Source organism: Lynx rufus, unplaced genomic scaffold (assembly GCF_022079265.1).
Source record: "Lynx rufus isolate CCGP_SWC_20201006 ecotype Redwood Valley unplaced genomic scaffold, mLynRuf1.p SCAF_19, whole genome shotgun sequence".
Lineage (NCBI taxonomy): Eukaryota > Metazoa > Chordata > Mammalia > Carnivora > Felidae > Lynx > Lynx rufus.
This window is the reverse complement of record NW_025814833.1, coordinates 4216675-4238667: the sequence shown is the minus strand read 5'-3', so window position 1 is coordinate 4238667 and position 21993 is coordinate 4216675. Positions and strand designations below refer to the sequence as shown.

The following is a 21993-nucleotide window of genomic DNA, read 5'->3' as shown; positions in this document are numbered from 1 at the left end:
AAATGGAGCAGGAAGGTGAGCCTGATGTCACCTGTCAGCCCTAAAGAAGAGATAAAATACAGCTCTGCGGCAGGCAGGCATAGTGACAAGGGGCCTTGGCCCTCACAGTGACGACCAGAGGCCAGGGAAAGGGTGAGGATACCCAGGGTGGCGGCTGCCCGGAGCCCTCAGGGACAGCCTCAATCCGGGGAGTTTCCGCTCCCCAAAGACTGAAGGCTCTCAGACCCTGACTGGCCCAGCAGACACATACACTCACCACAAGATGCAAAGACCATAAAGCTTAAACCTGGGGCTGTGGTTGGGGAAAGGAGGGGCAGGCCTGGGAGGATGCCCTACTTGATAAGGGTTTTTAAGGAGCGGGTGAATGTGCTCATAACAGTCGCTGACGTTGGGGAGCCCGGTGGGTGCCCTGTGGCCGCCCCTATAGCTGCTGCCTGCTGCTGCTGCTGCTGCTGTTGCTGCTGCTGCTGCTGCTGCTGGTTAAGGTTCCGGGTGGTGGACTCCTCAGCGGCACGCAGTAGGAAGGTGTAGTTCCTCACTACCTCTTCGACCTTGGCCAGCAGCTCTTGGCGCTGGGCCTCGGAGCGCACGATGAACACCAGCCGCACAAAGGTCTCGATGAGGCTGCTCAGCACCTGGAAGCTGCCCGTGATGGCTGCCAGCATGTGGGTCGGGCTCTTGTCCACGTTGGCCACGCGGCGGCAGGAGGCCCGGAGCTCCTTGAACTTGAGAGCCAGCTCGAGCTTGTACTCAGAGATCTGAGAGACGTAGGGCTTAGGGGCGCGGGCCTCGGGGCTGGCCACGCACTGCCGCAGGACCGTTAGCAGCTCGTTGGTGTCCAGTCGGGCAGCCAGGAAACCATCAGGCAGGCCATAGGCATGGGCCCGCAGGGCATTGATCTTGGCCAGGCTCCCCTCGAAGGTGGACACCCGGAGGTCAATCTCTTGGGTGTGGGCAGCCTCGGGGCTGCTGCTGCTGCAGGTGGCGGCATCTAGCACCTGCAGGGTCCTGCTCACCACGGGCACCACCTGCTCGTCCAGCTTCATGCCAGGCAGAATCTTCATTGGGATGGAGTAGGAGAGCTCGTCCTTGCCGTCACTGGCATCATCTGCCATATCGCACTTGCGGTAATAGAAGCAGTAGCGGATAGAGCAGCACTTGCTGCCCTCACTGTCCTCGTCCAGATTGGCAGGCTTCCGGTACACCTCTTCTGGCAGCGAGAACACTGCCATCTGTCTGGGGCCTTTGGTCTCAGGGGCGACCTGGACGTATGAGGGGTCTCCCAGGGTCGGTGACTCCAGTGACTTGTTTTTGGGACCCAGGCCTAAGGGGAGGCCTGCCTCTACCTCCTTGGCTTCCCTGGGCAGCATGCCCAGGGGTGGGTGTGGATAGATGTCCGAGGTCAGAGAGGCCCTGTCACCCTGGTCCAGTTCACTGATACTGTAGCGGCGCATCAGTTTCCTGTAGTTGGGAGCTCCCAGGCACTCACCCCCCGAGGCACACGTGGTCAGGCAGGACACACCACTCTCGGGGTCCGATCGGCACTCTCGGGATTCCAGGCTGGTGGAGCGGATGCGCCCGACAGTGGTGGGGCTGCTGAGGCTCAGGCCTGGGCCAGCCTCTGGCTGCCTCTGGGTCGGGGTGACCCTGTCCCTCTCCCTCCCCCGGAGGCCGGGCACTGGCGTCTGGGGGGCCTGGGGCCGACCCCCCCGGCAGATGCGCTTGCAGTCACAGCTGCGCCTCTGCTCACGGGACATGCCAGGCCCCTGCTGCACTGGGCTGCTGCGCAGCTGGCAGCTGCAGCGGCCTGGGGCTGGGGGTTGCAGGTACTCGGTGCCTGGCAGCTCCCCCTGGCTCGGCGGCTTTAGGAGTTCCTCGAGGAACTCTAGCTCATACTGCTTCACCTTCTGCAGCTGGGCCTGCCGCTCATCGGTCTCCTTCTTCTGGCGAGTCGGAAAGGTGGCAGAGAATAAACTGCGGAGCCGGAAGGGCCCTCGGGATGATTTGGGCTTTGCAGGGCCCTCGGGGGCTGAGTGGGCTCCATCCAGGGTTGTTTCGAGCTTCCTGGAGGGCATGGTGCTCACCTGCCGGCTGGCAGCCTGGGGCCTCAGTGGGCTCTGGCCTCGAGGGTGGCAGCTGGGGCTCTGGCCTCGGGACTGGCTGCTGGGGCTGTGGCCTCGCGGCTGGCAGCTGGGGCTCTGTAGAGCCATGGCATAGCCGGCTCGGGGCACCAGGCTGGTCTCCTCAATCTTGCTGCTTTGGGGCATGCTCTCCAGCTGCCCCTTCTCCCCCTGGCTGGAGACGGTGCCCAGCTTGTGCAGGGCAGGCTTAGCACCCTCGGGCCCGGCCTTGCCTGCCACCTCCCCTATGCATGGGTTGCTCAGTGACTCTCGACTCGCTCGGGAAAGGTAGCTTTTAGGCGGGACACTCTGAACAGGCAGCCTGTCCTCTTGTGGGGAGAGATGCAGGCTGTCACCCCGGCTGCCTGCAGGCACCCTGGAGCCAGAGGAGACCTCTGGGCTCAGCTGCTGCTGGGAATTCCGTGACGTCTCTGGAGCACTGGGGCTCATTTTGAACTTCAGATTCTTACTGGCACTACCGCTCATCATGCTAACTTCTGGCCTCCCCATGCTGGCCTCCAGCCTTCTCTCCCCACTGCTGGGAGGGTTCCCCAGGGCCCCGCCAGGGGCAGGGAGGCTCTTAGTGTGAACCACCTGCTGTAGGGCAGCTGAGATGATAGCTGGGGTCACGCTGCCCTTTGGGTCGAGGATAAGCTTGGGGCTCAACCTGACTTCTTTGGGAAGATTCTCCCTTAGCTCAGAGACTTGCTCGTCACTGAGGGATGGCGTGGCAGCCCTCAGTGACATCTCCAGGCCTGCCCTAGTGTGGCCAGGCCCTTTGTCTTCAGGAACTGGGGACAGCAGGCTCAGATTCTTCTGCTCACCAAGCTGTGGGGACAATGTTGGGTGCACTGCCAGGGTGTAGGTTCGCTCTCGCTGTGGTTGCGACTCCACCTGGGGCAGCTTCCTCCGAGCGCCAGGGGGGCCCGGACTCTGGCCTGTCACCGCTGGCTGCAGGGATGCGTTGGGATCGGGGCGCCCGAGAGAGTAAGGGGCCGTGAGTACAGCCTGCGCTGAACAGCTCTGGATCCGGAAGGGCAGGTCCTTGCGAGCCAGGAGGCTATCCTTGTTGAGGTGCTGGGCCAGGAAGTAGGTGGTGTTCTGGTGCTGCTTCATGGCCGACATCATCTCCGACATGTCTGTGAGCTCCGAAGAGTTGGTTTCATGGCCTGAGTCCAGCGATGATTCAGGGGTGATTGTGGCCAGCACAATCAGACCTGGAGGGACAGGGAGAGGGCTTGCTGCACTTAGTCCAATCGAGTCCTTTTTCCAGTCATATGTAGAAAGTCTGTGGGGGCCAAGGGCAGCCAGCAGCATCTCAAGCTGGGGAAAGCCAGTCAGACCTGGGGGAGGTGGCAGGGGGCAGGGAGGAGGCAGTGGGGGGACGGTACTGGGCCAAGGGTGGGAGGAGTAGAGAGGAGGGGCAAAGGGAGGCAAGCTGGGAGAGAGCTTATGAAGGGCCGGAATCCGAAAAAGCAACAAAAGGGGCACGGAGAATATCTGCTGGGCAGTCTAAAGGCAAATTAACATGCACATCACATGCAGAACAACATGCTAATCGTCACTATTTTTAGATTCAATAGCTAGGAAATGTTTGTTAATTGTCCTGAAGAGGGCTGGCAAAGTCACGTCCCTCTCTATCTGGCCCTCGTCATTTGGCCAGGCCTTGCAGCTGAGGCCCTTTGGCCTGCACTTGTCCTCTCTGGTGACCACAGGGGCTAGTCTAGGAGCAGTGAGGGCTTGGATCACCAGACTCAGGAGCCAAGAGACATGCTGGCCCCCAGGGGGGGCTAAACACATGGGGGCTGCCAACACCAAGGATGATGCCCTTACATACAGAAAAGGTAGGGGTTGGTACTCTCCCTGGTCAGCCAGGCTGCCTTTGACCCCAATCTCTTCGTCTTCTCTGTGCACACCTCACCTGCTTCACATGCCTTCTCTTGTGCCTTATTCCTCCCTGGGCCTTTTCTGTCGCTGTGGCATTTACCTGTTTTTTTTTTTTTTTTTTTGAAGGTGTGTGTGTATGGAGGTGTGCATTGTGAATATGGGTGCATGTCTGACATGCATGCTGGTCTACAAGACGCATTGTACGTGTGTCCATAAGAAGGACTGGCATGCGTGTCGCATGGCTCTCCCACCAAATAATTGCTAATAACAGCTACTACTTATGGATTGATGCTTATATGCTAGGCAGTGCTTTGCACGAATGATCTCATTTAATGCCCACAACGAACCCTACATGATATGGCTGTTGTTACCAAGCCCATTTGAAATGACAAAAGTGAGGCTCAGAGAGGGTAACGTGCCTTGCCGAAGGTCACACTGAAAGTGAGTGAAGAAGCCAGAACTTGGGTGCATCTGACTGGGAGTTCATGCTCTTAGGCAAGATCAAGACCTCAGCCCTGAGGAGTGATGGCTCCTGGCTCCCCTGATCCCGGGTCACTAGGTGATTAGTTGGTCATTTTGTTTTTCTTCCAGTCATGTGTGAGGGAACTATCTTCTAGATCTCTCACAATTTTGCTCTGATCCTCTATCCTGGCCTGGCTCCGTAGCTATCACGGCTCCAATCCCTGGGGTCATCTGCAAGACATTTCCAGAGATGGAATGGTGAGAGCCAGAGCTCTAGCTGGAGCTGAGCAGCTGGCCCCTGATGCAGCATTGTTGATCACCTGACCCTATCTGTGCTACCTCTGGCCATCCACTGCCCTGGCACACCACGATGACTTTATCCTCTGCTTGGGAAGAAGCAATATCACCTGCTGGCCCTGCTTGGTCAGGAGAAGGAAAGGGAGGCAAGAGGGAGGAGGAACGGGCTATTACCTGCAGTCTGTGGGGGTGGGGGGTGTGGTCCATCCTCTGAGGCTGCCAGCGCTTCCAGAGCCTGCAGAGTGGACACCAGGGCATCATCTAGCTCCTGGGCATGATCTCGGACCGTCCGGGTTTGCACGCTGTCAATCAGTGTCACTGGAATCTCATCGTACAGGAGCCCACGCAGGTGGCGTCCTTGCTCCTGGCTCTGGACTGCCCGGCGCTTGGGGTCATCCTCATCAGAACTGTTGTCTCTGAAACCAGGAGGTGGGGCAGCAATGGCAGGCAACAGCAAAGTGCTCTCATCTTCCTCCTCCTCTTCCTCCTCGCTCCCGGGGGGTGGAAGGGACATCAAGTCTACCATATTGTCACGAGAGGAGCCAGGCCTCCCACCTTTGGGAGGGCCCAGCTGCTCCTGGAGTTTGGCTTTGCAAGAGTCACAGTAGAAATTCAGGGCTTCAGCCCCAAGGGAATTGTCCAAGGTGTAGGACCGGGCCCTGCTGGCACAAGGCTCATGGTCTAGGCTGGCGGCATCAAAGTCATCAGGGATTACTTCGTAACCTTGGCCAGAGCTTTTGGATGTGGGGTCAGACTTGGTCCGGGGCCTGCTCTCCTCAAAGAAAATTAAGTTCTCATTGACATCCGTCCGGCTTTCCTGCTCCTTCCTTTGTTCCCGCATGTGGAGGTAGCAAAAGCTGACAAGCTCAGAGTCGGCAGGTGGGGGCGTGCAGCGGCTCGACTTCCTGGGGCTGGTGCCCACGCTGCCCACATAACTACTCTCTTTTTTCCCCAGGTGGCCCCCAGTGACAGGGCGGTGGGCGCTGTGCATGTAATCTAAACCCAGAAAGAGAATCAACAGATGAGCCGTGGTGCTGAGGACGGTGGCTGAGCTCCCTTGGTGTTTTTTGGTGCGCAACTGGATGGCAGGTAGTGACAGAGAGCATTACTTGGCTGCTAGACATTAGGGAAAGGGGCAGCCACATTGCTGCCGCCCCTGAGAGTAGAGTGAGTAGAATCGAATAGCCTGGGCTGCTAACAGCCCCATCGCCTCTGAAATGGAAACTGGCATGGGGTGACCGGGGAAGGGCTGAGCACCTTGGTATCTGGGTCCTGCTGGACTCTTATTTAACATGAGTATGTCTGGTCTGAAAGTCAGCTGTAACTGTACTTAAAGAAGTGTAATTTGTTTTATGTCCCTCCCCCCAGAAGTGTCTCTGCCCCCGTCCCCACCTTTCCCAGAGCCTTTCCACCCCTTCCTCCCCCGTGCCCCTGCCAACCCAGTGTTCTGTTCCTCCTGTGTTATGTTGGATCTCTTCTAGCAGGAAGGAAATACATCTGACAAGTTACTACTGCCTTAGTGGGAAGATGCAGAACTGGCCCTTACACAATGCCTGAAATTTGCATTTCAAAGAGGACTGTCAAGGAAGGACCCAAAAAGAATAAAGCTCTACTAGTAGCGTTCTGGGGCATCTCTGAACGTGTGAAGTATTTGGGAAATATGTGGGGATGTGCGTCTGTGGGAGCAGGGTGGGGGGAGCATTCTTACAATTCCTCCAAACACATTACTTCTCTGTATTCACGCAGGGCCAGCCTGCTTGCTACACATACGTGGGGTAAAATGTTCTAGTCAACAGCTTTTAATGATGGTAGGTGTGCACATCCGAGAATTATCCATGGCGAATGCTTTTTCTCTAAATGGCTTCTTTCTCTCAGACTGTTTTGGGGGCCCTTCCCCATGTTATCTGTGAGAATGTACTCAGACAATGCCAATTCATTTTGTCATCGGCAGATAGAGAGGCAAATGGCAAGCAAGCACTAACTTTGGATAAAATTATCACATACGATTCCATTTAATCCTCACAGCAAGCCAGCAAGGCAGGTGCTGTCACTATCCCCAGTTTATAGAGCAAGAAACTGATCCATTTGGTTATGTGACTTATCCAAGGTCACCTGAGTCCTAAATGCGGCCTGGATTTGAGCCCAGGTCTGCGGGACTAAACAGCCCATGGTTTTAAGCATTGCCCTATCCTTCATTGTGGTGGTTGAGATGCTAGAAAACAAACCTTCAAAATGCCTTTCCATTTCCAGTTTGACAGGGTCAGTGCATCAGTGTTGCTGTTTACTAGAGTTCACAACCATCACAAAAGCGTGGTGCTGCCATCTCCCAACAGAGCCCCAAAACACATGAAGCGAAACCTGACTGAATCGAAATGAGAAATTCAACAGCAATAACTGGACACTTCAATACCTCACCTTCAATAATGAGTAGAACAACTAAACAGAAGATCGACAAGGAAGTAATGGACCCGGAAAACTATAAACTAAGTAGACATAGCAAAAAAAAAAATCTATAGAACATGCCACCTAACAACAGCAGAATATACATTCTTCTCAAGTGCACCTGGAACATTCTCCAAGACAGGCCATATGTTAGGTCACAAAATAAGCCTCAATAAATTTAAATTTTTTTTTCAACGTTTTTATTTATTTTTGGGACAGAGAGAGACAGAGCATGAACGGGGGAGGGGCAGAGAGAGAGGGAGACACAGAATCGGAAACAGGCTCCAGGCTCTGAGCCATCAGCCCAGAGCCTGACGCGGGGCTCGAACTCACAGACCGCGAGATCGTGACCTGGCTGAAGTCGGACGCTTAACCGACTGCGCCACCCAGGCGCCCCAAGCCTCAATAAATTTAAAAGAAAGGAAATCATACAAAGTATGTGTTGGGGGGGCACAATGGAATTAGAAATCAATAATAGAATGCACTTTGGGAAACTCACAAATATGTGGACATTAAATAAAACATCCCTAAATAAACAATGGGTCAAAGAAGAAATCACAAGGTAAATTGGAAACTATTTTGAGATGAATGAAAATGAAGATACAACATACCCAAACTTATGGGATCTAGCTGAATTACTGTTTAGAGACACATTTATAGTTATAAACACATACATTAAAAAGGAAGAGATTTCACATCCATGGCCTAACCTTCCACCTTAAGAAACTTGCAAATGAGAAACAAACCAAACCCAAAGCAAGCAGAAGGAAAGAAACAGTAAAGTTTAGAGGACAGAAAAACAATTGTGAAAATCGATGAAACTAAAAGTTGGTTCTTTGAAAAGATCAATAAAATTGACAAATATTTAGCTGTAGAGACCAAGCAAAAAAAGAGAAGATTCAAATTACTAAAATCAGGAATAAGAGGACCATCACTGCTGATTCTACAGATAAAGACTTAATTATAAAAGAATATTTTAAGTAAGCTTATACCAAAAACATTAGATAACCTAAATGAAATGGACAAATACCTAGAAATATATGATCAAAACTGACTCAGGAAGACAGGAAACCAGAATAGACCAATAACAAGAAAAGAAATTGAGTTAGTAATTAAAAGTATCCACCCTAGGGCACCTGGGTGGCTCAGTCAGTTAAGTGTCTGACTCCTGATTTCAGCTCAGGTTATGATCTCACAGTTCCATGAGTTTGAGCTCCATATGGGCTCTGTGCTGACAGCCCAGAGCCTGCTTGATATTCTCCCTCTTTCTCTGCCCCTCTTCTGCTCATACTCTCTCTCGAAATAAATAAATTAAACTTGAAAACAAAGTATTCATCCCACCCCTACTAAAAATAAAACTCAGGCCCAAATGGCTTCACTGGCAAATTTTCCCAAATGCTCAAAGAATTTCTACAAATTCTTCAAAACCCTTCCAACACACACACACAAGAGGGGGGAACACTTCACAACTCATTCTATAACATCAATATTACCCTGGTATCAAAACCAGACAAAACATCACAAGAAAACTACAGAGCAATATTTTTTGTAAATACAGATACAAAGTTCCTCAACAAAATACTAGCAATCTGAATCCAGCAACATATAAAAAGCATTATATACCATGACAAAATGGGATTTATTGCACGAATTCAAGGTTGGTTTAACATCCAAAAATCAATTAATGTGATACATCATGTTAATAGAATAGAGGACAAAAACTACATGATCATCTCAATAGACTCAGAAAAATAATTTGGCAAAAGCTACCACCCTTTCATGAGAAAACTCAAAAAGCTAGAAATAAAAGGGAACTTCCTCAACATGATAAAGATTATCTATGAAAAACCCATGGCAAACATCATACCTGGTGGTAAAACACTGAAAGCTTTCCCCCTAACATCATAAAAAGTCCAGGACTTCTGTTTTAACCCTTCTATTCAACACTGTACTAGAAGGCTTAGCCAGGATAATTAGACAATAAAATGAAATATGAGGCATCCAGATCAGAAAGGAAAGTAAAACTATCTCTATATGCAGATGACATGATCTTCTGTAGGAAAAATCCCAAGGAATCCACAAATTATTAGAGCTAATAAGCTCAGCAAGGTTGCATGATAAAGGACAGAACAAAAATTAACTGTATTGTTATATAGTAGCAATGAACAATCTGGTAATGAAATTAGGAAACAATTCTATTTATAACAGCACCAAAAAGAATAAAATAGGTATAAATTTAACAAAAGAAGTGCAAGACTTGTACAATGGAAACTGCAAACATTTCTGAAAGAAAACAAAGAAGGTTTAAATAAATTAAAAGACAGTCTATATTCATGGATTGGAAGACTCAATATTGTCAACATGAAAGTACTTCCCAAACTGATCTACAGATTCAACACAGCCCCTTATAAGAATCCCAATGGACTTTTTGTAGTAATTGACAAGGTAATTCAAAAGTTCATATGGAATCACAAAGGACACGGAATAACTAAAACAATCTTAAGAAAGAACAAGGTAGGCAGACCCACACTTCCTGATTTCAAAACTTAATACAAAGCAATGGTAATCAAGACAGTGTGGTACTGACTTAAGAATAAACACGTAGATCAATGGAATAGAATTGTGAGTCTAGAAATAAACCCTCATGTTTATGGTCAAATAGCCCAATTTAAAAATGAGCAAAGGATGTGAATAGATAGCTCATGAAAGAAGATATACAAATGGCTAATAAATACATGAAAAGATGTTCAACACCATCAGCTATGATAATGCAAATCAAAACCATGAGATACCTTTTCACATCCACTACAATGGATATAAAAAAAAAAGATGGACAATAACAAATGTTGGTGAGGATATGGTGAAATTGTATCTGTCAACACTGTGGATGGTAATGTAAAATGGTGCAGTCCTTTTGGGAAACACTTTGGCAGTTTCTCAAAGTTAAACATAGAGTTACCATTTGACAAGCAATTCCACTCCTAGTTGTGTGCCAAAGAGAAACAAGAACATATGCCTCCATAAAAACTCATGCATAAAGGTTTATAACATTATTATTCATAATAGCCACAATGAAGGAAACCCAAATGCCCACCAACTGATGAATGGATACACATAATGTGGTCTATCTGCACAATGGAATATTTGGCTGTAAAAAGAAACAAGTACTGATATATGCTACAACACGGATGACCCTTGAAAACATTATGCTAAATGAAAAAAGCAAACCACATGAAGACTATATATTGTAGGATTCTTTTTATCCAAAATGTCCATGATAGGCAAAGCTATAGACCCAGAAAAACAGTTCATGCATGGCTGCTTAAGGCTGGGTGGTGATTAGGAAGGGACTAGGGGATGAGTGTTACGGGTACAGAGTTTGTTTTAGGAGGGGTCAAAAGTTCTAAAATTAAATTGTGGCAATGGGTACAAAGCCCTGTAAGTATATTAAACATACTCAAAAACACTGAGTTGTGAAGTTTAAATGGGTGAATTTTCTGGCTTGGAAATTATTTCTCAATGAAGCTGTTTATATTCTTTTAAAAAAAGCACAGTGCTGGGCACAAAGTGAACTCTCAATTGTTATAAAAAGAGCCAAAAATATGCTCTGTGCTTAAAAGAAATTTGTGAGTCTTCTCTCACATACTCCTGTCAAATCTCTACTGAGTTAGGTACTGTTATCTTCAGGTTGCAGATGAAGAAACAGACTCCGTTTATGGAATTTGTTCATGGCCACACAGCTAAGATATAGCAGAGCGGGGGCTAGAACCCAAGTCTCTATACCTTCAGGTTCTAAGCCCTTTCTGATTTCCATAGACCATGTTGCCCCTTTAAATATAGAGTCAATGTAATTATGTTGAGTGGGTTCAATTCAGGCCCTAGTGGCTGTATCCAGGGAACTCTGGATCGGCTGGGGGAATAATATGTAATGACCCTCTGAGCCTTGGTGAAGAAGCGCTCTAGGGCAGTGCTAAGCCACTAGCATGAAGTAGCAGTTCAGGTGGTTTCTACTCTCAGGCACTGTCCACAGGTCCTGGCCATGCACCAGGTGCTAAATTCCTATGAGCCAGCTGAACAGTCAGCATAGCCAGCCTGGCAATAAGCTGACATCAGAGGTGGCTCCCAGGGGCATGTCCAATAAGCAGGTGGTGGCTCCTCTCTGACAAAGGCTGTAGGTCTAACACATCTCCCAACACCAGGCTGACAACGACTGTGATTTCCAGATCCAAGGAGCAGCACAGGGCCATGCGGAGGAGAAAATATGTCTGGAAAAGCCCAGACCTCCTCCAGACAGAAGGTTAGAAATGCAAGCAGAGTCAGGTGCGCTTGGCTGATGGCTAGAACAGCATGCCTCTCAGATTGCAAATCTGCTGTAAATTGCTCATCAGCTTTCCCCAAGGGGGATGTCCTAGTCTAGCTCTCTGTACTCAGCCACTCAGAAGATTGACTTTTAAAAAAATGCTTGCAAAGAACAGGATGGTGATCCAACTGGAGCTATGTTAAAAAATATATGCAGTGTGTATACACACATACACATACACACAAATATATGCAGTGTGTGTATACGCATGCATACATGCATAGAGTCAGTGCATCACTGAGTCAACCAGCTTTGACTGTCCTTTCTCCACTGTACTACCTTTGCACCTTTGTCAAAAAGCACTTATCTATATATGTATGGGTCTGTTTCAGAACGTTTACTATACCAGACCACACTGCTTTCTAACCATGGGGGAAAAATCTATGACTGTGGCTCCAACGGGGGCCCCGAAGCCTTATTTTCCTGGATTTCCCCATGATACGGGGGAGCTCAAGGCTGGAGAGAGATGGTTGCCTCTGGATCTCCCAACGGCCCAATACAGGTGAGAACTGGCATTTGCCTGAGACTTTCTCTAAGCTGTGTCTTTAAGCCCAGGTGCTGTTCTGTTGTGGCTGTGGAGTTTCCTCTATGTAAATCCAAAGGCACTTACTGTATTGATAATATCAGTTTAATCATCCGTCTGTATTCCCCCCACTAGACTGTAAGCTCTGTGAGGGCAAGGACCTGGTATATAATGAGTAACTGAGAAATAGTCTTTGGATGAATGAGTGAAATACGTACTTTGGGGAAACTACTGATAAAGCCCAAGAGGTAATCCCTTCCCTTCCATGTCCCCATGTTCCTTTTTTTCTGGGCCTCCAAGTGAGAGGTGATGCTTTCTCTTTTGAGTTGCTGGTTAAACAAGCATCCTTTAAGCCTATCCAGCAGTGGGCCAAGAATATAGATCTGGACAGAGAGATCAGGCCCTTAGTGGGCTGGGGCTTTGGCCCTGAGGAAAAAGCCCAGATGAGGCTGGCAAGGGTGTCTGTTTCCTATAGCCCTTTGCTAAATGACAACTGGGCACTGGGGCTTCTTTTCTGGGGTGAAAGTGAGGGCCCATGGAGGAAACATATCTCAACGTTGTACCAGGAACTGATGGCCTGGCACTGTAACCTGGGTGGAGGGCTCCCCAGTGTGCCCTCACAGTCCCCCCTTTCCCTTTCTTGGGGCCATGGGGTCAGATGCGCACACCAGCCCTCTACAAGCAGAGTACTTGGTGGTTGTCATCAACCCAGCACGTAACAGTTCAAAAGGCCAAGTACTGGGCCCAGGCATGGACCCACACCCCTGGGGAGGTGAAGCAGTACAAACAAGGGAATACTATGGTGGTCCATCCAGCTCCTGCATGGTGAAAGGCACTGTGCTAGAGGTAGCTGAGCCGCCATCATGCTGCAGGCCACAAGGGGGATGCTCAGGAATCAGGGAGGGGCTCTAAAGCCATGCCTAGCACTTGTAGAAGCCTTCTTTCCAGGCTGCAACACCTTCCAGAGAATCCAATGAAATTGATTGGCCTTTGGCAAAGCCACAGGGATGCATCCCAGGGTATGTTCAGTGAGACTGAGGGGGGAACAGGAACCCTGCGCCCTCGCTTGGTGCCACTATCCCTGTGGAAAGAGAAATACTGAAGGACAGCGTTGGCTGATGGGGTGACAGAACCCTCTGGAAGGCAGGTGGGACTACAGAGTCATCTCTGGGGCCTTCTGAAAGTTGATCCCCCAAAGGGCCCCTTCTTCTGCCTTCCCTTCTCCCTCTCTCTCCCCCTAACCAGCTCAGCCAAAGGTATAATTTACTTGGGAGTGATGCCAGGTGACATGGACAACGCTAACACTGGTTTTGCCATCACTTGGCCATCCACAGGCTTGGTGATACATATAGCTGTCCACTTCGGAGCTATTCTCCCTGGGGACATGCTGCAACATGGCCTCCTGGCTCCTTCTTATTCCTAGTCAGTCCCTTTGCTTCTCCATGTGGAGCCTCCTTCTATGCCTTGGGGTCACCCATCCTTTCCCCAGTCTATGTTTGGGGGATTGCCTTCTAAGTCCCATGGATGATGTTATAAGATGTCAACAAGGGCTTGTCATGATGTTTGCGAGGAAGAAACGATGAGGTGACATGGTGTGGGGGGTTACACAGCTCTCTGGGAGCTGGGGCATCCATGGGGAGTGGGCTTACACTCCCTAAAACTCCTCCATCTAGATGAGATGTGAGAACACTGCAGTTCTGGGCAGAGAAGAAATGGCCAACTGCAAGGCAAGTGGATGGAGAGGCTTTGGCATGTGAGGAGGGTGACTGCTAGGTGGTCAGTCTCAGCTTCCACCATGACGTTTGGGTGCCAGGGTTGGGGGAGTGCCTACCGCGTGTACGTGAGCCTTAGGTCTAATATGTGAAGCACCTGTTTCTCCTGCCGCTTTGGTTCTGGGCAGAATTATCTGGACTGGGCTGATCTTTCCCAAGGCCCCTGCTTGTGGTATCCCCAGGACAGCTACGAGGGGTGGCTGCAGTGAGTTGCCTAACTGGGAAGCCTTGTGTTTGGAGGCTGTACTTGACCTTGTTCTTAATGGTCATCCCCTCATATCTCTAAGCCTCCTGCTGGACTGTACTCTGCACCTGCATGGAATTTCCTACCCCAGTCTTCCATGGCCTCTTAACTTTGGGCAGCTCTGTCAACCCCCGCTATGGTGAACAAAAGAAAGATTTTATCTTCACTTTCAACCTCCACTTTCCCTAAACCAGAACACCCATGCATCTCTCCCTAGATCACTGTACCTCTAAAGCTGTGCCTTAGATCCAGTGCGATTCTCTGGTCCTGTTTATTCCTTATTCGCTATTTTTATCTTACATTCATTCACTGACTCAATCGCAATGTGTTGTCACGGGCATCCTTTGTAGGACAGGCCCATCTGAAGGCCAGCTGTCTTTCCCACTGGCTTGTGCCAGGGGGGATCCAGTGGTATAGCACTGGCTCCTGGGAAACTGGGTGCTGGTGGAATGGGGTGAGCCCTAAGGCAGCAAAGCTCCTCCCTCCATGTGTCCAGGGTGCAAAGGGCCTCTGGCATACTGAAAACTGAGGCTGAACCCTACCTGCCTTGATCATTGGAGGTGGAAGAGGCTGGCTGGCAGGCTTGGAGAAGACCATCTTCCTGGAGTCCAGCAGGAGACGGCAGTACCCCGCAATCAGGCAGGCAAAGTTGGTGGCTTCAGGCCACTCCATCAGCAGCACCAGAGGCTGCAGGAGACATAAGAAGTAACATGAGGGTGTGGGAAGGAGCGGGGCAGATGCAGGTCTGGGAGGATAACAGTGAAGAAAAGATGACTGGCCGAGGTATGGGAATCCTACTTTCTGAGCCCAAAATCAAGGTGTGTGGACTGACAGATCATTTCTTCTGATTTGACAATCTATTTATACTAAACTCATACCCAGGTATCAAAATTAAATCATCCTTTAATTACACATTTAATGAACTACCTTTACTGAAAAAAAAAACTAAAATTATGTAATATCATGTGTCTGCCGCGTGGCTGTATTTGTGTTTGTTGGGGCTTGGCAGATATGTGGGCCGGCTAGGGGAGGTGGGGTGAACCTGGGAGTCCTGGCTAGACTGGGGAACATCCCTGATAGAAAGTTCCTGAATGCACAAACTATCTCTAGCTCATCTCTATAACCCTCTCTGCCCAGAATAATTTTCCAGACAGGGACATTCTGTGCAGCAAAGTCTTCACTGTACCTTCGGGGCTCAGGCCTTTCTGGTTTGCAGCCCTGCTCAGACCTCCTTTCTCTTCCCTCTTTATTTTTTTTAAATTTTAGAGAGAAAGCACCCATGAGAGAGAGATCACACAGGGGAGAGGGGCAGAGAGAATCTCAAGCAGGCTCCATGCTCAGGGTGGAGCCTCATCTCATGACTGTGAGATCCTGAGCTGAGCAGAAATTGAATCTGATGCTAAACCAACTGAGTCACCCAGGTGCCCTTTTCCCCTCTTTCCTAAGGTGTCCTCAAGATGCTAGTTGGTGTTCGCTAAAACAGTTCCTTGGTTAAGCATGTGTGTGAAACACTGGGTCAAACAAAGCTATGCAGAGAGCTCAGGCCCTTTCAAATAGGAACACGCACTGCAAAACGTCAAGAGGGGGGGTTTTAGGATTCCAACATTTCCAAATTATTTGACCAAAACCATCTATTTTCATAGAAGATCTCATGGTGGTAGGGTTGTAGTTTTTTGTTTTTTTTTTTTAACCTACTTTGGGAAATACTAGCATACTCTGTTGACTTTTGTTTTTGTCCTTCAATCAGTCAAATTAATCCTGGGGCTAACTGGTTGATTGTTTCAGAGACTTTGCACTGAAATATCAAAAAAAAAAAAAAAAGAGAGACATAACCAAAAAAAAAAAATACCTTTTTAAGAAACCTTCCCAATATCTGTATTATGATTTTGAAAGTGTGGCTTGAAAATAAGTTTGGGTCAGACTGAAGTCAGTCATGGGGGCATTCTGCTGGGATAGGGGAGAAAGACTGGCTGGAGAGGGAGCCATGGGGCCATGACTCACCTTAATTTTTGGGGGTTCCCAGACCAGGCATTAAGAGCTAAGAGAATTAGGATGGAGTGAATCCCTTCTCTGACCAGTAAGGTAGCTACAGCAACAGTCCAGATGAGAGGTGATTAGGTGGCCATAAAAAGGAAAATCATAGAAGACTTAGTTGAACTTGGTCACAACTGGAATAGCCTTCTTTGCCTGGATTATCACTTGGGGCACAATTCTGAATCCAAACCAGCTCACCTCTTAAATAAAGTTGCACAAGTTTTCTTTGCTGTCTCTCAGGATCCTGACATAGAGCTTAAGTTGAATATTTTGTAGTTTATACAGACCAGCGGTTGGCAATTTTTTTCTGTAAAGGGCTAGACAGCAAATATATAAGATACTTTAGGCCTTGTAGGCCATATACTCTGTTGCAGTAACTTGGCTATTATAGTGTGAAAATAGCCATAGATAATCCATGAGCTAAACAGTGGGTGTGACAGGGTCCTAAGAAAACTTTATGTACAGAAACAAGTAGTGGGTCATGTTTAGTTTGATGTAGGAGTGAAGCTTCTTTCTAGCTAAATACAATTGTTCATTTTAATTTTCACACCTCCTATTTCATTTGCCAGCAGTGATCCCCTTCTCCTTTGGAAATTCCCTCCGTTTCTGCTTCCATGATGCTGGGTTCTGGTTCTGTAACTGCTGACCATCTCCATCTCTCTCTTTGGCTTGCTCTTCTTGTACAGCCTCCCCCAGATCACCATCTCCAGCCTATTTCCCTCTTGAACTCTTTTCCTATCTCACTGCTCCTACACTGCTATGTCTGTATCACACAGTCTTGTGCTGAGTCGAACCCTATCTTGAATTGTTTAGTTATTTTACATCCAATTACACTGCATGCCATGATAAGGCATTTGGATTTTACCCCACAGGCAATGAGTTAATGATGCTCCTAGAGAGATCACTCAATGCCATCAGGAAGAAAAGGAACCACCTGTACCCTGAGGAGCAACTGACTCCTTTCTCCAGTGAGAAAGGGACCAGGCATAAGATGTTACCTTTGGGTCATTTTTTTAAAAGTTTTTATTTTAACTCCAGTTAGTTAACATACCCTTCAAGTCATTATTAAGAAGGGACAGAAGGAGTGTTTGTATTTCTAGTTAATGGACATTTCTCGGTCACAACAGAATGGTCAGCCTTGTGTACAACAAAGAAGAGACAGAAGGGGAATGGAATGGGGGAGGGGGAGAGTGCCTTGTCCCCTGCCACTAATGACAAAAGGATACACAGAGGTCTGGGTGTGGACAGCTGCTACCAACATTGCTATGAGGGCCCAAGACTCACTAGGCTTGCCTCAAGAATGTTCACAGACATCATGGCCACTCCTGCTGCACAGCTTTATTTCAAGCCTGCATCATTTTCCTCTAATACCAAAATTTCTCGAGATATCTGTGAATGGGTGACAAGTGTGCTGGGATCCTGAGCCCCTCGGCCTCTGGGTCCTATTGCCTCTGGCCACAAGCTGCTTCATCAGTTTGTTCTAGTGGGCCATACAAATTGTGGCACTTCTCATGATATGGAAAAGGTGGGGACACACTAACCTCAGGGCTTCCAGTAGCCTCCTGATTGGCCTTCCTGCCTCCAGTCTCTACCCACTTCACTCCACTTCACCTCCATATCACTGCCCGGGTTTCTAAAACACGACTCTCCCGGAGTGCCTGGGTGGCTCAGTTGGGTAAGCATCTGACTCTTGGTTTTGGCTCAGGTCAAGATCTCACAGTTTGTGGGTTCGAGCCCTGCCTAAGCTCCCTGCTGACAGTGTGCAGCCTGGTTGGGATTCTCTCTTTTCCTCTCTCTCTGCCCCTTCCCTGCTTGTGCTTTCTCTCTCTCTCTCAAAATAAATAAATAAACTTAAAACATGACTCTCCCTTAAAATTTTCAGTATCTCTTCACATAAAACCTACTGCATTCTAGTGTTACACAAAACCCTTTAGGACTTGGACTCAATCTACAGCTCCAAGCATATCTCCCACTAGCTCTGCCTGTGCCCTCCTCCCATCCCTGTCCTGTTCCTTATGCTCCAGCAATGACACATTATTTACAGTTTTCCAGAGATGCCATGTTCTTTTACCACTTTCATATCTTAACCCATGCTGTTCTCTCTGGCTGAGATGCCCCCATGGCCCACTCTGCCTACCCAGCAAACTGCTACCTGCTGGTTGGATGACTCATGGACGGCATGACCCATGGATAGATGCAGCCATTCATGCCAGCACAGGGCCCACACAAGTCCTGCCCTCATGGAGCTTATAATCTAACAGGAAATAAGACACAAACCAAATAACCATACAGATGAATAGGATTGGAAAGTGTGGTGAGAGTTTTGAAGGAAAAGTACAGACAGTTATCAGAACAGAGAATGTCCTGGATCGGTGTGTGTTGTGGGTGGGTGGGTGTGAACATGTGCTCGTGTGACTCATTTGGCTTCTGAAGGTGGAGAGAGCTTCTTTGAGGAGAGGATGACATTCCATTTGACCAAAGTACAGGCTGATGGGCTTGACTGACTGATGGACAGACAGACAGTCGAGCTGGCTGCAGAGCAGTCTGACTCACTGATGCCCTGGCTGACAAACTGGATGCAAGACAGGCAGAATGTCTGACATCCTGACTGGTTAGCTGCCCGGCTGCCTGGCTAATGGACAGATCAGAGACAGAGTGACTAACTGGCTGACTGACTTACCTGTCTGGCTTCATTTCGGTTTCCCTCCCTATTTCTCACCCCAAATATAGCCTGGTGTGGGTAATGAAACAGCACGAAGGCACAACCCTATGCACAGAGAGGTCCAAGCGCATCCCTAGCTGGCTCAGCACTGCACATCAGGAGTCAGTCCTCTGCGTGCCCACACAAGCCAACTGGGCCCCAGCATGGGCCAAAGGCAGCTTGTCAAAGGAGCACAGATGCGCTTTTTGCCAGCAGGGGTAAAAATCAAATCAAAGGCAGGCAAGCAAAGAGGTTGGACGAGTTTTCTTAGAAACCTTCAAAAACATTTTGTTTTAAATAGGATTTTAATGATCATGACGTCTAATGTAATACTTGTCCCTACAGACAGCGCTAGAGCCATAAAGTTCAAACACGAGAATGGGAGACACACTGGGCCACGACAGATCCCTTGAGACATTCCTTTGATGGTTTCTTTCCCCCTTACGTGCTTTTGTGGTAATGGGGTATGGTAATGGCCCAGTGGTGCCTCAGTCCCAGACTACTGTCTTTTGGAGAAAGATATTTGCATACTGCCTCTTGTTCACCCCACTAAGAGCAAGTAAGCAGAGTGAGAGCTAACAAAATGTGCCCAGGCCATCTTCAAATGCTAAAGGGGAAAAGGAGGATGGAGTTGGAGGCATGGCCAGCCAGGAGAAGGTAGAACAGGGTTTAATTTGATATGTTCCAGCCCCATCTTCTTCCTTGGGTGCTCAGGGTGTGCTGGGAGCTCGAAGGCCACTTCGGGATGCCGACTAGGGAGGGGACTGGCCTTGGGGTGGCCTCAGCTCACTGTAGCATCTATGAAAACAGGAAGAAGATGGGAATCCAGTGATACAGAAGGGCAAGGGAATGAGGTGATGGTCCTTGGATCCCAAGGGACTAGTACATTAGGATTCTTGCCTCCCTGGCCCTGGGGAAGGCTAATTGGGCATCACCAGCCAATTTGGAGACAAGGCAGAATATCACTTTTTGAAAAAGTTTATTTTTGACAGAGAGAGAGAGAGAGAGAGAGAGAGAGAGAGAGAGAGAGAGAGAGAGAAAGGGACAGGCAGAGAGAGAGAATCCCAAGCAGGTTCCATACTATCAGCACAGAGCCCAATGCCAGGCTCAAACTCACAAACCGTGAGATCATGACCTGAGCTGAAACCAAGAGTCGGACGCTTAACTGACTGAGATACCCAGGTGCCCCTAGGCAGAATATCACTTTAAGGCAGTGGTTCTCAAGCAGGCACACACTACAATTACCTGGGAAGCTTGAAAAACCTATATACCCCAGCCTCATCCCCCCCCAAAAAAAATTCTGGTTTAAATGGTCTGAGAGGAAGGACCCAGGCACCAGTGGTTTTTAAATCTCCATACATGATTCTAACATGCAGTCAGAGCTGAGAACCACTGCTTTGAGTGAATAATCTTAGTTTCACTGGGCCCTTCAAGAATATTCCCAAAACAGAGCAGCATATCTAGGAGGAAACAAGCCAAGTCTGGTTTCTAACTTCCATATTCTTCAGTATACCTTATGCAGTGGTGTACTGGTAAACGTTAAACAACCAGTTCTGTGAAGTCCTGATTTGTAGTGTTGGCCTGTTTCCCTAGTGTATATATTTAAGCCATGGCCACTTCCAATTTATCGATGTGATGTTACTGAATGCAGAGTTGGGAGGGATACACCTGTTTGAGCTGGCTCCATCATGACACTGACCCTAAGGATAGACTCCTACTGAGCCCAGGGAAGCCATTCTCCAGTAGGAAGCTTCCCAGACCCTGTCCCCCCAAATCCTGCCCTTTGTTCACATATATGGAGAGAGGCACCACTCAGTAACCATAGGTATTGCTGATATGGAGTGCCTCCAGGAAGCTTCCTTAATCCCTGAGCCAGATTTAATTTTGCCCTCCTCTGTACTCTGATACACTCTTGGTACCTCTTCTAATGGTACCTTCTTTGGTAAGCCACGTATTAGCACACTTCTTTCTCTCCTACAGCACAGAAAGATTCTTGAGGGCAAGAAGCCATGTTTTTCTTTTCATTTCATGTTTGTATCTCCTATTGGGTTTAGCAAGCTTCTTAGCAAAGGTAAGTTCTTACTAAATGACTGTCAAATGGAAGCCTGGATCTTTTTTTCTCCCTCAATCTTCCTCTTTTTCTCCCATCACCATATTGTAGACCATACCTCTGCTGATTTATCTGTGAAAAGTATAAATACCATCCTATTTCATAGGGCACTGACCTACTGTAGTGATACACATAGCAGACATCTCTGATTACAGATGCATCTGATCTTATGTAACAAAACTTGGGTGTGGGCAGAACATTTATCAGTCAAACTGTATCTTTAATGCAGGGTATGAGGGTTCCCTACTTGAAGGAATCTCACCTTTATGTTAGTTTCCTGTAGCTTCTGTAACAAATCAACCCAAACTCAGTGGCTTAAACAATACACATCTGTTTTCTTAAAGTTCTGGAGGTCAGAAATCAGACTCGAGGGTCACGGGGTTAAAATCAAGGGTAGACAGGGATGCATCCCTTCTGGAGGCTCTAGGAGGGAATGGGTTTCCTTGCCTTTTCTAGCTTCTGGAGGCCACCCACATTCCTTGGCTCATGGCCATCTTATCCATCTTCAAGGACAACAAGGTTGGGCTGAGCCCTTCTCACATCACATCACATCACATCACATCACATCACATCACATCACATCACATCACATCACATCACATCACATCACATCATCACATCACATCATCACATCATCACTATGACCTTCTCTTCTACCTCCCTCTTCTACCTATAAGGACCCTTGTGATTACACTGGGCCCACCTGGATAATCCAGACTAATCTCCCTCTCTTGAGGTCAGATGATTAATTCCACCTGCAACCCTAATTCCCCCCCCCAATATAACAAGGCATATTCACAGGTTCTGGGGATTAGGGCATGGGCATGTTTGGGAGGGGGCTGTTGTTCTGCCTAGCAGAAACATTCCAATGCAAAATGGATAATTCTCCTGTGGTTTTTTCATATGCATTGTATCTACCTGCCTAAAGGAGGGCATACCTGAACTATCCAACACCTGGTGCTTGCCTCATCTACCTATCCATTTGCTGTTTCCCACTCAGCAAAGTGCAACCTTCTCCTAGCCCCTCTCCATTCACCAACG

General features: G+C 48.4%; 1 protein-coding gene across 1 annotated transcript in view; it reads right to left on the bottom strand.

The window, feature by feature from the left end:
• Nucleotides 1–332: 332 nt before the first annotated feature.
• Nucleotides 333–21993, bottom strand: part of FRMPD3 (FERM and PDZ domain containing 3) — a 64155-nt gene continuing 42494 nt past the window's right edge. The window contains exons 12-14 of the mRNA XM_047081785.1: nt 14650–14794; nt 4941–5762; nt 333–3337 (exon numbers count right to left, since the gene is read on the bottom strand). Coding sequence (XP_046937741.1) covers nt 333–3337; nt 4941–5762; nt 14650–14794 — 3972 coding nt within the window. The remainder of the gene's footprint in view (nt 3338–4940; nt 5763–14649; nt 14795–21993) is intronic.